General features: G+C 45.6%; 1 protein-coding gene across 9 annotated transcripts in view; it reads right to left on the bottom strand.

Moving 5' to 3' along the window:
- fgfr3 (fibroblast growth factor receptor 3) overlaps positions 1 to 17,539 on the bottom strand; it is a 102,522-nt gene extending 84,983 nt beyond the window's left edge. For all 9 annotated transcript variants that reach the window (XM_078175384.1, XM_078175385.1, XM_033643085.2 and 6 more), the window contains exons 1-2: positions 17,103 to 17,539; positions 12,190 to 12,414 (exon numbers count right to left, since the gene is read on the bottom strand). In XM_078175384.1, coding sequence (XP_078031510.1) covers positions 12,190 to 12,337 — 148 coding nt within the window. In that variant the 5' untranslated portion in view covers positions 12,338 to 12,414; positions 17,103 to 17,539. The remainder of the gene's footprint in view (positions 1 to 12,189; positions 12,415 to 17,102) is intronic.
- Positions 17,540 to 18,067: the final 528 nt, after the last annotated feature.

Genomic DNA, 18,067 nt, shown 5'->3' with positions numbered 1-18,067 from the left:
TGTGGCTGTATGACTCCGCCCACCAGTCCACCCTGTGGCTGTATGACTCCGCCCACCAGGCCACCCTGTGGTTGTATGACTCCGCCCACCAGTCCACCCTGTGGCTGTATGACTCCGCCCACCAGTCCACCCTGTGGCTGTATGACTCCGCCCACCAGTCCACCCTGTGGTTGTATGACTCCGCCCACCAGTCCACCCTGGGGTTGTATGACTCCGCCCACCAGTCCAGTGTCTCTGACAGTCTCCATCCATGTCAGTGAAAACATGGATGCTTCACACACAGAAGATCTATACAATCAGCACAGTTTCAAGATTAGAGTCACCAATTCAGTATCTGACCAAATGATATGACGTTAAAACATGATGATGTCACAGTCAAGCTGACCTTTGACCTTTTGACCTTCATTATTTTATCCTGTTAGACATTTGTGTCAGGTTTGGTCAGAATCAGTGAATGAATTCTTCAGTTATGGACAGAAACATGTTTTGTGAGGTCACACTGACCTTTGACCTTCTACTTCAGTTTATTCTTCAGTCCAAGTGGACGTTTGTGCCAAATTTGAAGAACTACCCTTCAGGTGCTCTTGAGATATCATGTTCACCAGAATGAGACAGATTCTAAGTCACAGTGACTTTGACCTTTGACAACCAAAATCCAATCAGTTCATTGTTGAGTCCAGGTGGACGTTTGAGCCAAAATTAAAGAAATTCCCTCACCGTGTTCTTCAGATATCACATTCACAAAAATGATGTGTAGTTTCAGGGACACCAGGTTTAATCCAGGTAAATTAGGAGGAAGAGAAGTGAAGCAGGACGACAGCCGAGCAAATACAAGAAACATCAGGAGAGTGAGAGGGTGAAGTACAAGGCTGTGTGTGTGTGTGTGTGTGTGTGTGTGTGTGTGTGTGTGTGGCTGAAGAGCCATTCGGGGTGTAGAGGGGGGGTCGAGGGGCTGAGTGATGGGTGGGACAGATCGAGCCTCTGTGTGTGTGTGTGTGTGTGTGTGTGTGTGTGTGTGTTGGACTCCTTACAGCTCGGCACACAACCTGCCATCTGTTTGCCTCTGCCAGCAACAAAACACACTCTTCCAATGAAGCTGGCACAAAGCAGGGACACACACACACACACACACACATGCAGACATGTTTACACATGCATGAGGACAGTGTGTGTGTGTGTGTGTGTCTGTGTGTGTGTATTCTGGCTCCTTCCTGCCGTTTCTATCCATCAAAATAATTCAATCAGAATGATGCAACTCTTCCCTCAGTGGTCATAAATCCAGGTGTCAGAGCGAGAACACGTAACATCCAATCAAACACCATCAAGCAGCTTCTTCACGGCACTAAAATATTTTGTCAGATTTGACTGCGGCTCCCTCCTCCCTGCGCGCCCTCCAAAAGCAGTCCTCCTGATACGACACAAGGAGCCTCTTTGTTCCCAACATGTCTGCCTTATCTCTTCACTATCTCAACAATTTCCTTAAGGGGAGCTTTGTAATTAAAAACCCACCGTATGTCAACGCCGCTGTCAGCCGGCGGACTGAGAACCAGCCTGAACCACAGCCAGAGGACATGTGCAGGTGTGTGTGTGTGTGTGTGTGTGTGTGTGTGTGTGTGCTGCACAGACATCATTAGGCTGAATCAGGCAGGACAGGCCGCCTTCAAAGAGCTCTGAAAACTCAGAGAGATTTGAAAAAAAAAGGGATGAAATGATGAGACAGATTTAAAGCTTAAAATGTGTTTGTGTCATGTGACGTCTGCCTGAGTCAAAGTCAAGAGAGACATAAAGAACAAAAATAAAAATCCCAGCGTGCAGAAGGCAGCAGGGTTAGACGTGAGCAGAACACACACACAGGTCTGTATTTTCATCCATAATTCATGGAGTGACATGCAGAGCGGCTTTCAAAGGCCATTAATGAGGTGTATTAATACATACATAGCTGTGGCCTGCGGACAAGGTTCGTACCAAGGCCTCTGGCTCACAGTGACCTACTGATCTACAGCTGTCTGCTAATTCTTTCCATACTCTGTGAGAGCTGCCGAGGTGGACGTTTGACCCAAACCTGAGACGGCCTTTTGACTCGTGGGAGGGTTTTACACCCTGTGACTGCAGACCAACGGAGAGCAGGGACACTGAACATCTTTAGCAGCTTACACTCATCTTCAATCAGTCAAAAGAGCTCTGAGTAACTATTGTTCATCCTGCTGCCTGCGTCCTATCAGCACCAACATCTTCCTCAGTGCCTGACCTCATTCATATTTTTATGCTAACAGCAGATTAAATGATTGCTTGTTTATGAAGGGGTCAATGGTGTGATGAACACACTTGATTCTGCTGCCACCAAATCTACAGAATGAATGTTTGCACTGTACGTTTGGTTTCTGCACACGACAGATGTGTAACATTTGTACACTGTCATGAAGCGGTGACATTTCTTTGCATCAACAACGCTGTGGTTAATATTTGGTCATGTTTAGGCACAGAAACCACCTGGTTATGGTTTGGAAAAGATCAAAAGATCAGGTTTTGGTTTAAAATACACAGTTTTGGAGGCTCAATCACAGCTGCAAAAAAACAACCTCTGTTGGTGGAGCTGTCTCTGCTGGAAAAACAGTGACAGGTCACTCAGGTGCACTGTTAGTTGGTCTCAAACTGTGGTCTGCAGCTTGTCATCTCGCCCAGGTGACATGCCGTCCTCTGTTCCTCCCTCTCACTTTATCATATAATATGTATGAAACATGAAAATGTGTAAGTGGTTTGTAGAAACGACCGATGCCAACACTTCCCTCTGTGACTGGGCTGCTCCACAACTTGATTTTAAAGAATTGTTGAACACTCAGCCAAAGATTTTGTTACCAAAACATCAACCCAAACCAACATTTCTTTATCTGAAGAACATCTATGTCAACATCTGCTCAATAACAGTCGTTCATAGTGGAAGGGTTTAATTTTGACTCAGAACGCTCAAAACTGAAACATGAAAACATCAAGTTTTGTTTTTGGGCAGTTAAGGGTTATGGAGCCGGAGGTTTGAGGGTGCTGCGCCAGAAGATTTTGAGCACCAAACACTTGATGCCCTTTATTCTGTTGAATCAGTTTATGGCTGAATGTCTTTAATTTTGTCAAACTAAAAGTCCTCCGCTTTGTTCATGTTGTTATTGGGGGGCGACAAATGAAAATGTTCCACATATTGAGGGGGTGTGTCCCCTTCTTCTCCCCTGCTTCCCCCCAAAATCTACACCTGTGCCACAGATCATATTCCAGACATAAGGGAACACGCTTGTTTCATGCAGACCTCAGTAAAAATCACCTCATCGTCAGTTCATATTTTTTCAGCAACAATGAAATACAAAAAAGACCATTTCTACTAAAATCACAACACATAACACAATGTCTATCAAAATCATCACAATCTGATGAATATCGTGCAGCCATGTTGTCTTCACTCTGAGAGTTTTATTTACATGACATCTAATGTCAGCTTTCAGTACCTGACAGGCTTCATTCAGTCCCACAGCAGCCTGTTCTCACACACTGTTCATATGTTTTCCTACAAAAAGCAGTGCGTCCCAGTTCATACATATCCCACATATGATGAAAGTCTCTGATCACGTGACCAACGAGCTGACGGCAGTAAACAAGGAAGCAGTTGTGAGCAGTTTGTGAGGAGGCAGGCTGAGGTGGTGGATGGGACTCTCCCTGGAGTCACATGACCTGTGTGAACCTGCAGTCATGTTAAGGTTCGTCCTCACTATGTTTCAGTAACTTTACATGCTCAGCAGTTACATAATTAACTTAAAGACATCTGTGGGGCACAAATAGGATTCCATACGAGCCATGACATCACGCTGCCTACAGTCATATTGAGTTTAGTGCAGGGAACAGCGCCGAGGTTCAGCAGCAGCCCTGCATCTGAAACATGAGGCACATTTTGTTTCACAATTTAGTCTCATTCAAAGCGACCACTTTCACTTCAGTCTGTGATCTGATATGAAAACCTTTAATAAGATTTTGCTAAGCAACAGCCTTTTTCCACTTGTGCTCAGCTGTGTGTTATCCTTGGAAAAAAAACTGCGTCTAGACGGTAAAACTCTGCAAGTACCTGACGACAATCTGCCCGATACACAATGTGCTCAGAGCAATGACACAGGACAGAGTTACTGAAATACTTCAGTTACATTTGATCATGTTATTGATCACTGTGTGAGTGTTTGAGAGGGTTAACGCATAAAGTTATTTTGACGGTGTTTTGCTGTAAATCCTGATGGACTTCCAGGAGAAACATCCTCCTCTGATCTCTGGGTAAACAGCACTAAGATTTGTGTTCACTGTTTAAATCCCATCCAACAAAGTGTCGTAAGTGTCTACTGGATTAAGTGCCTGATGGGCCGAGGATAGAACAGCCATTGTTCAACCAATCGTCATTCTCCAAAGTTTATTTGGCCCGCACGCTTCCCACGCTTGCCAAAAGATTTCTTGATAGTGTTGCCAGGGAAATGAACATTCATGCAGACTCAGAAAGCCCGAGTGAAGCTGCAGAGGAAGAGAGAGCGCTCGCAGTAACTTTACGCTTAAGCTGTGATGAACGGGCGCATAAAGCCCACACATGGAGACCTTCTCATTTACATAATAGGATGATTAAAGGGTGGCGATGTGGAGTGCCCCTCAGAAGATTACACCACCATCATACTTGAGAAAATAACCTTTCTATAAAAGCACATGGAAGAGGCAGAGCTGCTGCTGCTGCGTCTCTACAGGAGGAAAAACACAGAATGAACTCGTCGGCAGGTATCTGTGACCGATGTGACTCTTTATTAACGTCTCACATAAATGTTTGTAAAGATTCTGCGACCAACACTGTCTTGTTATCTCTCGCTTTTAAAAAAGGAAGAAGAGAAAGTCATCATCAGAGCATCACACTACAGACCTGCTGCTGCTGCTGCTCACATCCCTGTGAACCAGCTCAAACAGTCTGACGCTGCTGCTCAGGTGATCGTTTAGTTTTCTTAGAGGAATAATTTGCCCAGAAACTCCAATAAGTGACTGTGCGATCCCTCCGTTTATTACATTAACACATTGAGAAAGTTCAGAGTGTTCGATCTCAGCTCTCATCTGGTTATAAAACGTTGATATTTAATTTAATTTGTCTGTTTAAAGATTATCAGCTGATCAGCAGAAGGTACTTTCAGTACGATGGAGGAATGTTGAGCTGGAACAGACACGTGTGTGTGTTCAGCACAGCTCAAAACTAAAACAATACTTTTTGGAGACGTGTTCTGAAATGAGTCTGTAGTTTGGGACCAGGTCTGATCCCTGTGCAGGAAACCAGCTTTTTAAATGATGGCTGGTGTTTGAATTTAGCAGAGTTTAACTGACATGGTCGTTCTGTTGATGTGTAGTTGGAGGTGGGGGCAGCTGGGATACTCAGGCACAAACTGGAGGGCCGGACTGGACAGACACTGCCACTGACTAGAAGACCACTTGGACAGATCACAGAGTCACTGGCGCAGACTGGAGAGGCGTCTGGCTGACCAGAGGTGCACTTGGACGCCTGACATCACCGACCGCCAACAGGAGTTAGTCTGGAAGCTCTCTGTTCGTTTTTGATTTCCAAGAGGTGTTATCAATGGCCTCGGGTCAGAACGCTTCTGGATGCGATCGAACAGACTTACAACCAATCAGAGCAGTGAAACATGACGCAGCTGAGTGACAGACAAATGTAAACACACTACAACGTGCAGAGACGAGCTGCGATGGTGACTGAGTGCGGGCGGCTCTGCCTTTGGACTGACTCCGGAGACGGAGTAGGAGCGCAGCTTAGCGTGGCATCGTGTGTCTAAGCTGATAACAGAAACACAAATCAGCGCAGCATGGCTCGACTGGACGCAGCTAAAAGTCACAGAGGGAAAGACCCACAGTTGTACATGTGCTACTGCGGTAACTTCCTTCACCTCACAGACTGATGTAGCATCGCTCGTGTCTCACTGTAGACTAACGAACAGCTGTGCAGAGACAGGAGGGATGAACACTGGTGTGCGTTATGTGGCGCAACTTGACCCTATATGGATATAAAATGGGTTGTCTAAATCTGTATCTATCTTAAAAATATATCGATATATTATAAAATAAAATCAACATACCACCCGGCCCTGACTCACAGCAAAACTAGTGAAAGACTTTGTAGCCGTGGATCAGCTTTTAAACATCATCTCTCAAGACAAGTCGTCAGTTAAAGACACGTCTTCAAACAGGTCGCTCTGCTGTATTGGAGATGCAAATCCCTGCTGCACTGGGCCGAAGGGCCGAGTCAAACCAAACCAAACCAAACCAAACCAAACCGAGGCAGCATGAGTGTGGACAAAGTGCTGGTGGAACTCTGGCACCAACAAACCACACAACAGATCAGACACGTCCTGGTTAAATATGAATTTAATAAAGAGGAACCTTCAGATGGATCCTCCGTCAGAAGGAACAAGACAGCTCTCTGTGCACTGAAACTGCTGCTGAACACACACTGCATGCTGGACTACAGTACACACACACACACACACACACACACACTGCCTTCAGGACAGCACCGCCTCTATCAAAGACTCACAGAGCACAGGAGAGCTTTTCAAAGACAAGAGTGTGTTGAAGAGAGGAGAGAGGGAAGAGAAATGAAATTCAGCAGAGAAAAAGAAACGACAGAGGGAGAGAGAGGAGTGACGCTGTGTGTCTCTACGTGAGTGTGTGTGTGTGTGTGTGTGAGTGTGTGTGTGTGTGTGAGTGTGAATTGTAGAGCCTGAGCGTAAATCTGTGGATGGCGTAGTTTTAACGAGTCTCCTAACGACCTAAACAACCCCTGCTGACATTTACAGTCCTCGCCAGGAGGAGGCAGGGGGGTTAGTGACCTCACACACACAGACACATGTAGACACACCCACACACACACACACACGCGAACACACACACACACACACACACACACACACACACACACACACACATACAGAGACATGCTGTCGTTCTGTCTCTAAAAATGAGATGCATATTTGCTTTTTCTCTGGTTGAAGGACGTTATGACCACACACACCCACGGCGTCTCTTTCTCCCTCTCTCACACACACACACACACACACCCAGCCGGTGCCCCCGTTCAGCTCTCATGAAATATGTGGCTCCTCTGCTGCGACGTTTTCTGTGAAACAGCAGACACATTCCCTTTTCAGCCATTGCATTGTGTGCGTGCGTATGTGTGTGTGTGTGCATGTGTGTGTGTGTGTATGAGAGAGTGAGCAGGCCTACGTGGAGTCTGCAGTTAAGTGAATGTTATGTCTGTATGAGCAGAGGTGGATTATAAAAGGAGGCACTAAAAGAAGATGAAAAGAGAGAACGATAGAAATTAAAGGATAGTGGAGAGTCTGTGTGTGTATATGTGTGTGTGTGTGTGTGTGTGTGTGTGTGTGTGTATCTATGTGTGTGTTTGTGTGTGTGTGTGTGTGTGTGTGGTCAGTAAATACAGAGGAGAGAAGAATAACACACACACACACACACACACACACACACGACTCTGTTCTTTGTCATCAGTCTGACGTCGGTCAACTCGGCCTCTCAAACATTTTTTTTCTCCCCAACATTTGGAAATGCCACCAGAGGAATAAACAACGCAGCTCAGAGGCAACGTTAAGGTGCGTTCATGGACACTAGGGACTGTTCGTTATTTATGAGGAGAGGGGAGGGGGGTGCAAAAAAACATTTTTTAAGCGTCTGGAGGGGAATTATGTTTTTTATTTTGACTTAGGGGAGGAGCTACAAATTTAAATAGCTGTATTTTGTAATTATTTTACCGGCTTTTTTTTTTAAATAACCAAAATGACCAAATTATCACAGCCAGAAACTGAAAACAAAAATTATCGTTGGATTTTCAAATTTCCGACGGTCCTTGGACACATCATGAGCGACAAACGCTTCCAGAAAAAAAAAAAAAAAAAAAAAGATGACAAGAGTGAAAAACTGAGACTTTTCCAACTCCAGGGTTTCATCTTCAACTTTTATTAACTTTCAAACATCAAAGGGTGAGTCTTAAAAACGCTCAAGGAGAAATATTTGGAGCTTCAGGGAGGGTCACACTGCAGACACCGCCCTCCTCTGATGAACAACGGTCCCTTACATCTCACTTACACACACACACCTACACACACGACAGTGTCTTATCTCTCACACACATAAACACAGACCAGAGGACTTCAAGATTTATTTCACAGAGCATTTTAGATGCAGAGTAGTTCTGTTTTTAGGGGTGTTTTTTTTTAAAGTATAAAATGATGTGTGTGTTGAGCATCCTGGGAGATAAACCCTCTACATGAACCATCATGGTACAGAATACACACCATGTTATATTCTGATTAATAAAACCTGTTTTACCTCAATGGACTGGTGTTTTTTTCCTTTCAAAAACAAACTACGGTGGCCCACAGCGGCCACATTCACACAATCATCAATGACAGCTCAACAAAAACAAGCAAACAATCTAAAATATATTCATGAAGCTTTTCAAACTGCGTCACCGTTACTTTTAATTTTTATTTACATGCTGTAAACTTTGAAGGACATTTCTGTCCTCAGCACCTGCTAATGTCTGACCCTGAAACAGATACACACATTAATCCGACCCCCCCAACACACACACACACACACACACACAGAGAAAGCACAACCCTAAGTGACAACTTTGCCTGGCGCTGTGGCGGCTGAGGGGAAATTGTGCCATCTGCCAGTAAACGACAGTCATTTTATCCCCACTGCTCGTCCATCTGTGGACGTGGAGAACTCTGCTGGAGGCCAGGGGGCCACGAGGGCCGCGGGGGAGACGAGGCGCAGGCCGGAGATGCTTACCAGGCACAGAGGCCTCTGTATGTGGGCTCCACGGGCTTATCTACCTCCTGACTCTATAGACAGGAGCTACTGGAGGACACCAGAATATACTGTGAATGTTTAAAGCTGAAGAAGACACGTAACCATCAGGGATGAGCCTCGCTGTGTCTGAGCACGAGATTCAACATGATTTAAAGATCTTTGTGATTGATCAAGTTTCTCAAATATCAGTCCACAGATGATCAGAGGCAGCAGAGCATCACATCAACACAAGAGAATTGAATAAATGATGGCTGATGGCACAAAAAAAAAACAACTTTAAAGTTTCAGCTGGACAGCAACTAACCTTAGAAATTTATTCATTTTCTCAGCTTGAAGTGTAACCTGTCAGGTGACCTGAGAACTTCACAAGCACTGATCCAATACTGATTTCAGATATCAGGTTTATTCTGAACACAAACCGCTGATTTTGTCCAATATATTTAATTCAATTCTATGTTTACGACAAGTGCGAGCAGCGTGTCGGTACGCTACACAGCTGAGAGAGCTCAGAACAAACATGTCAGCTGTTTGGAGGTATTTCAGATTTATGTCTTCATATTTATTTGTAACATTTTGTATTATAAAGTTAGGACAGACATGTTTAAGTTGAGGATGATGTTGCCTTACAGATAACACGGAGTCACAATCAGAGCTGGCTCAAAGCATCTCTCATGAGAAAGTCCTAAAAACTGAAGGTGTGAAAGTTTTCATTGTCGTTAGTTTTCATCTTTGTAGCTTCAGATTTTCCAGATTGTTTGTATGTGTGGTGATGAAGGACGCTCCATCACACACACACACACACACACAGAGGAGGCCCATAAATGAATCTCACACCCACTCCAGATGAGACTTTCAGCATCACACTGAGCCAAAAAACCTTCTACCTCACCCGGAAACGTGTCTGATAGAAACATGGCTGCACATGTTGCTTGTTACCACCTGACCGTCATCCACTTCACATCCAATTAATCATCACAGCCAAACATGACAAACATCAGCAACTTGAAACAATATTCTCTCCACAGATATTTGGCTGTGTCTTCACACCGCGCAGGTACACGGAGATCACAGCCTGAACACCCGCCACCCTGAGGGGTTAAAAAAAGAAAGAAAGACACACTCTGCTTGTTGGATGAAGCCGAGCCTGATGGGCTGTGATGGCTCCCAGCAGGGAGGCAATCAGGCGCACACAATCACAACACCTCCATTGTTTTACATGAGGGGGGGGGGGGGTTCACACACAGGTAGAGGATCAGCTGTCGGATCAGCCTGACGCAGAACTGCTCTCAAACCTTTTGGGACGAGTCCGTGTCAAACTCAAGTCGAAATGTGAGTCTCTGAAAGACGACATGACATCTGAACATTCCTTCCAAAGCTCTGATCGTTTTTTGCATAGCTGAGACCAAATCCTCTCACTGCAGAGGCACAGAGCTCACACATGAATTTGTTCCAGGTCAAACCATGAGATAAGTCTCAAGTCTCAAGGTAGACGAGTGTAGCAGCAGTGAAGTCAAGTCCAAGTCTTCATTCGACTGTCGAGTCTACATCTCTGGTCTGACTTCAGTAACTCGAAAGATAACACCATGTGTGTCAAAAGTGTGTCAGACACTCACACACACATGCACATGTTAAAAAAAATTGTATGTTTGCACACACACACACACACACACACACACACACAGAGTATGTGGGCTTGCATAAGACAGCTGGGTCGTATCCAGAAAGCGCCCGGCTCCTTGTCTTTCTTAATGCAGTGTAGCGTGTAAAGTGTGTCAAAGACTCATTTTAAATAACTCTCACACAAAGAGAGAGAGAGAGAGAGAGAGGGAGAGAGAGAGAGGGAGGGGAGGAGAAAAAACAACACTTGGCTAACGCCTCAGAAAAAGATTACTCTGCTGTGTTAGTTTTTTTGCGCAATATGGAGAGATTAAAGCAAACACAGTCGCCGTTTACTTTGGACTGATCTTTGGGTATTTCTCTGCCTCGAGAACAAAGAGGGAAAATCGCGCTAAGCTCAGCGAACCAAGAAGAGTCCAATTAAATCCTCCTCGTAAAAAAAAAAAAAAAAAAAAAAAAAGGACTCCACCACATTCGTATAAACAATAAATGTGCCTTTTGAAATGCTCCTATTTGAAGTGATGAACACACACAACGTGCTTCTAAGCAGATGTCACATACGCATGGAAAATGAAGCATGGAACAATTGAGGATGGAAGCGAGTGTGTACGAGCAGCTAAACGTTCTTGTTTTTGGACGAGGCTTCTTTTCATCCTGCTTTATGACGGAGCGCAAAGCAAACTTGAGAGGGGAATGTTTCCGAGCTGTGTTTTTGTTGTTGTGCTGCAAGAAAAGTTTTCTTTCCTCAGAGACGCTCGTTCGGTCTGTATAACAATCCTAAACCAGAAAATCTTCAGCTCAGGGTGATATAAAACAGAGCAGAGCAGCAGATCCTCACACTTCAGCAACACTTCAGCAACACACGTTCAGTTCACACATTTCAAATTAAAACCAAAGTCCTAAAAAATGAACTTCTATGTGTTCATTTCTTCTGTTTTTTAAATAAAATAAAATCCCATGATTCACAAGCAGATATTTTCCAAATCTGGTCAGATGCTTCGAAGCCTTTTCAAATTCACTGCTGATGTGACTGATGGTCTGAATTTTTATTTCAGACCTCCAGATGCATAATTTGAAAAGATATTTACAATTTTTCTGTTTGAGTCTGAACTGATCTGTTCACAAAACTTTGTCAAATATTCATATGAGCAGGGTTAGGGACACATTTCAACAGGGACGCTGTCTTTGACAAAACACAGTGTGAGCGACGTTCACTAAACGGATACGTTCAGTTCATCGTTGAACAAAAACAGGAGGACGTTCAGTGAATGCACTCTTTTATCTCGCCGATGGATGCACATTACAGCATGTCAAAGGCTGGAACCGGTCAATATCTGGCCTTTGTGTTTGACAAATGATTTAATCAGTTAATCAATTAATGTTTTCAACTCTACAGTGAGAAGATGTGCTCAGTGACAAACAACCACTTCATGAACGTATCCTACTCAGATTCTGTCTGTGACGTCGACAGCTCTCGACAGTCCCTCTGACACAGCTGATTACTGCTCTTTACAAAATCAGTGACACCTTGTTTGAATTTACAAAAACCTGAAAGTCAAGATATTGCGTCATAATGTAGCAGATGTTTTCTGTTGATGTGAACTGGAGTGAGACATTCATCAGCTCTGTGTCAGCAGCATGTCGGAGCACGCTAAGGTTTGATCTGTGTCCTACCTGTGGGCTGAGCGGTGGGCAGCCTGGCCGGAGCGACGCAGAGAGGCAGGAGGAAGAAAAGCCAGAGTGAGCACCACAGAGCCGTCATTCCTCTGGACGACGAGGTGAGACGCAGAGCAGGGAGGCCCGACTCAGACTCAGACAACATCCTCCGTTCGCATGCTGTCCAGCAGAACGGCGGCCTCCACGCCGCAAGAAACTATCCAACAACTCCCCGCCGCTGACCTGAGAGACAACAGACAGGAAGAGGAATCAATCACAGCTGTCAAGTCTGGATGTTCGTCATGAGACTCTGGTCCACTGAGGTGGAACATTCAATCAGCTCTGAAATTTAGAAATATAAAAATGAGGTTGTGAATTGAACACAGTACAAAGAAGCGCCCTCAGCTCTGCACACATGCTTCCATATTCTGACCTGACATTCCTCACAGATTTCCAGGATTAGAGTGGAAATCCCTCTTCGCAGTTTTTCTCACAAACTTTCTCAGAGCACCTGATGGCAGCTAAGAGACCTGTTCTCCGTGCCCCCAGCCTACAGTACAAGTTCATTAACCAATGAATTAACTTTGCTGCATCAGGATTAGTTGAGGACGAAGAACAATCACATAATTTCAGACCTTTCAGCCTGTCACTCCTCTCACAGGACTCTTTTCTGCTTGAGAAACTCCTCTGCATGGTTTAGCAAGCGATTGACACGGATTCACTAATCTTCCTGCAGGATGAGGAATGCTGGAGTCTACGGTATCAGTTGCCCAACGTGCCCGGCGGCTCGCAGGAGGAGGAGGAGGAGGAGGAGGATGAGGAGGAGGAGGGAGCGTGACGGCTACGGCGAGCGACGGCGGAGTGCTCTGCTCTCTGTTTGCTTAAGCAGGGAGAAGCTGGAATGCACCGAGGCTGGAGGAGAAAGCTCTGAGAAGTGCCCAGAAAAGCAAAGCACAAAATGCCCCACATGTGTGTGCACAGACACACACACACACACACACACACACACACACACACACACACATATTTACCTTTAACACTTTTGGGGACATTACACTGACTTACATTTATTTCCTGGAGACTTTCCCCTAACCTTAACTTAACCAAAATCAGCTTTCCAGTCTGACACTCAGCTTTTGTCCTGATTGCACAAACTGTCCTCAGTTAGCTGGTCTTTAGTCAGCGTCCCCAGAAGGAGCCTAAGTTAGGAACACACAACAACTGTTAGCTTAAACTTTGGGGGCTCTGTCCAGCTTCAAAAAAGCCTTGGCTGTGAGACGCCCACCCGACAAAAACAGACGCACAGGTTTGGCGAACACACACGCAAACATTAGAGAGTGGGCTTTGCTGCGGCACACAGAGGTGTATTGTACACACACACAGTCCAGAGAAAGGTTGTGTTGTCTTAAGTCTTAGCAGTGCTGTTTTTCTTTCTCTCCGAGGACCTGTGACCCACTCCTAGCTCAGCACAAACCCAAGCCCTGCGAGGCTCTGTTTGCACATTATCACTCCTCGACACAGAAAACAGCGACTGGGGGAAACTTGACGAGACACACATGAGCAGATAAAGCAGCACAGACACACAGAGTCTAATCCAAACAGTGCACCTCTCATGCTTCAACATACAGCGCTGCGGCCTTTCATGTTCTCTACAGGCACTTGGGTGAGCTCTTCTCGGCCCCTCTCAGCCCATCCTCACCTTCTTACAACACGAGACGCCTACACGCTGCTGCGGTTTGTTTATACAGCTCGATAAGGCCTTCGCTCTGCGGGCGTGGAGGTAGCTGATTGCAGGCCTCTCCGATTTGAAACTTTTGTTTTCTCTGGCACACACACGTAAAAAAAACCTCCAGCGTTTTACAACCACTTGAGTCTGAGAGCTGACAAAGTCTTCAGGGTTGGTTCATGTCAGCGAGCAGATCTGTTTAGACAAGTAGCATGACGGCCTCTCCAGCCATGTGAGGAGACACTGGCAAACAATACCAGCTTTAACTCTGACTAATTTGGTGACAGGTAAAAGTTGAGACTACCTTCTCGTGGTGTACAAAGTGAATCCCGGAGTTTGCCGAGCGGCCAAGAGCTGCAACATGATTGATAGCATGAAAGTGGAACAAATTAAATCCTGTGTAAGCACAGGAGGTAATAAAAGTCCTTCCTTGACAAAACAGAAACATTAGATCCTCTAGTTTCTGAAATATTGAGTGATGAAACTCAGCTAAGAACTTTTTACACCAAAGTGGACACTGAGCGTTGGAAATGAACTCTTCACAGACTCCACAGCGACTGCAAACACTTTGATTTCTATTAACAACCTCCAGAAGCAGAGAAGAAGAAGAGGAGGAGGAGGAGGAGGCGGCAGTATTGGATCCCAAAGACCCAGTGAGGAGTTCAAAGCCTCCAAAGTGTTTTCATGCTAATATTTTCTTAAAGCATGAAAGGGAAACACAACCGGCGCGGTGAATAATACATGAACATTAATCATGCAGAACTATCCTCACATTGTAACAGCTCCGAGGCAGAAAAAGGCTTTCACCAGGGTTCAAACCCTCGTCATCCCCTCTCCCCTCTGAGAGGATCAATGCCAGGCCGTCACATGCGAGTCACACCTCTCCGCTGTGTCAGTAATCTTTAATAATTAAGCCGGAGAATCAACAGCCGGGGCCGGATCGACTTTGTCATTTTGGGAAAAGGGGATTAAAGGTTTTTTGGGAGAGCACAAGTGCAAACAGCAGCCGGGCGCAGGGTGGAGGGTGGATGGGTGGTGGAGGGAAAGATAGACAGACACACAAGTGGGTAATGTTCCATATCAGTGCCTCTTCTTCTTCTGCTCCTCATTCACTCCCGTCACCTCGTCCCCTCACTGCTCCTCCGTGTCTCATCACACCGCCGCCCTCTTTTCACAAACACACTCCAGCGCAGCCAGAGGTGAGAGGAGAGCAGATATCGATCAGCTCTGCATCTTTAAGCTGTCAGAGCTTCACTGTGACTCCAGGTGGAAAGAGCTGCTGCAGGCGCTGGAATCAGCCTCCTGTCATGTGTCCTGCACTGCACGACTATACCTGTCCACATGTTTGCCCTCTGCATGACACAGAGGACACGGGACACTATAGTCTCTCTGGGAAAATAACAACCAACAGAGAATATGATGATTTACCCACTGAGACACAGTGTGGACATCACAGCACGGGGAATTAGAAAGTCAGATCATTTCCTGAGGTGGATATCGACTGTTTTAACTGTTATAGATTTATTATAGTGGATTTATGTGGAGAAGGGAATCCCATTAAGGACCGTAACGCCACTGGAAACTTCCCTTTAAATGTTATGGTCACAGTGTGAGCTCCTGCAGAATACAGGGCTGCGAAATATAAAAATGTTTTGAATTAAACCCAGTGAAGTTCATAACTGAGCATCAGAGACATATTGTAAGTGACAGGAGTCTTACACAGATTTAAGAAGTGGTAAAGCTGCTAATAAAGGCCAGATCAGGTCACATTTGGTTTTTATTATTGGAACATTACAGTGAATTAATGTGTGAGCTGAAAAAGATCAGCTTTTCTTCTCACATGAAACAAGTTGGGGCCAATTAATGCTCCGCGAGCAGCTCCACGCACCGGGATGGTCTCAGGCCAATTTGGGAAATGAAAAGAGGCAATCAGAGTCTCATTTGGAGCCCAAAATGTGTGCGTGAGGCCTCTGATTGAAAAACGCTGCGTTATTTCTCGGGTCAATAGATACAATTAATTTGCAGCATTAGCCAAACTATTATCATCCGCACGCTTGTTTTAAGGCTGACACGTTTAATAGGCTGACGCGCTACATGTCCCAAATCTCATTTTCAGGCCCCCTCTCCTCTGCTGCTATAATCCCGTCATTCTCTCCGGTGATGCTTCGACATGGTGGGAGTCAGAGCTGAGCTGAGTGGCCACAAATCACCATCTGAATCCGATTGAAGCGCGTGTGTTTGAAGAGGAGGATGAGTGATGTGCTGCTGAGGGAGAGAACCGCACAGCGCGTTCACTCAAAGCTTTCTGGAGAAACTTCAGAGCCGATGAGAGGCATTAGGGCGCGCGGCTGATGTGTAATTCATATTTCTGCTGCCAACCAGTGAAGACGTCACTGATGCAGCGAGGAGAAAAGGCGTGTTCATCCTAACGAGCTCAGGACGCCGATCAGAGCCAATATCTGTGTGTGTGACAGACACATTCTGCGGGAGGCGTTTCACTGATGAGACATGGAGACACAACTTTAATTAGACGCGTCTACTGGCCATCCCCAGCCCGTCCTCATGGACACACCAGCGTGCGTAATTTCATCCATCTGATTTCACACTTTTCAGTGCTGGAATTTTCTGGAAATCAAAGTGCCAATATTTTAAAATTAAGGAGAGGTGTTCACACTTTTGATTTAGAGAAAAAAAAACAGCAAGTTGATTTACAGTAAAAATAAAGGAACAACTCGGAGGCGATTTTTAGCCTCGCGGCGTGCGTAATTTCACCAACCTGCGCCACACACGGTGCAAGCCAGCATTAATGAGCTGAGAAACACAAACCTGTGCGCTCTCTCCAAACCGAGCTGACACAAATACGCACAGGGAGGACGCGCCGAATGCGCACAGCCCGGGGACGGTCGAGCCGTTCCCTCTGCGGCACCTGTGAGATGGCACGGCCGAGGGTTTGGTCCTGCTGCTCCACGATACACACACACACACACACACACACACACACACACTGAACACTGAACACTGAACACACTCCTCAACACAACACGGCCACTCAACGCTGAGAGACAACCTGTCTGACGCACATCTACAAGGAAGTGGAGCTATTTCTCTCCTGTCTCAGTCCGAAGCTGCAGAGAGCTCATGATAATAATAATAATAATAATAATAATAATAATAATAATAATAATAATAAAACCAGGCCACTCACCCAGAGTATTCCGTCCCCACAGTAAGCCTCAGTATGTCAGATTCCACCGAGCACAAAGAAGAAAAAAAAATCAGCCGTAATTTTCCTGTAAACTTTATAAAAACCCAGAGAACTTGTTAAAATCCGTCCTCGCGCGTCACGGAGCAGCTCGGCGACACAGAGTCTCGGATCCTCCTCACGGCTGTCAGCAGAGTCTCAGCTCGGGCACCGCCGCTGCCGAGAGCCAACTTCTCCACTAAATCCTGTTTTCCAGCGCGCGCTGCTGTCCAAAGTGTCCAAAGCTCCTGAACGCGTTCATCCTGTCGTGCACGGGGACGCAGCGGAGCGGGACGCGGGCCGGACGCAGTGAACGCGGCTCCTCGCTCGGCTCCAGCGCGGATGCCAGTCGGTGTGTTTGGTTGCCTCGGATCAGCCAACTCGGACTGGTGTCTCTCCTCCGCTGGCTGCCTGTGAAGTACGAGCTGCGCTGCTGCCGTCAAGAGACAGCGGCTGGGAGGAGGGGGGACTTCCTGTCTACACCTTCACAATAAAGGCTCGGCTGATGTGCCAGTGACGCAATGCTTCTCTGGGTTGTGTCCGAAACGGAATCTGCCTTCAACAAAATATATTTCCCCCCAACATTTAATTTAACTGTGCAATTTAAAGGGTGTTAGGTAACGTGTAGAGGTCACGTTTCATCATTGAAAGCGGTTCAGTTGTTTTTAAAGACACAATAATTAAGATAAATGAGTGATAAGTGACACCAAAACACCAAATCTGAAAACCATGTGTTAAATTTTATATATTACTGAGTATAACTGCCTTCATCCCTCCACCAGTCCCTCCCTCATTTATTGTTTCTGTTACTTGAATCAAGATATTTTATGAAATAAAGATATTTTAAAATCATTTTCTCAGCACCGAGTTGTTTCAAACTGCTGCATAAATAGTTAAAACTGTAAACCAGATATTAATCTCACTGATAA

The sequence above is a fragment of the Epinephelus lanceolatus genome, chromosome 15, assembly GCF_041903045.1.
Source record: "Epinephelus lanceolatus isolate andai-2023 chromosome 15, ASM4190304v1, whole genome shotgun sequence".
NCBI classification, from domain to species: domain Eukaryota; kingdom Metazoa; phylum Chordata; class Actinopteri; order Perciformes; family Serranidae; genus Epinephelus; species Epinephelus lanceolatus.
The sequence above is the reverse complement of the archived record's forward strand: the minus strand, read 5'-3'. Positions and strand labels throughout refer to the sequence as shown.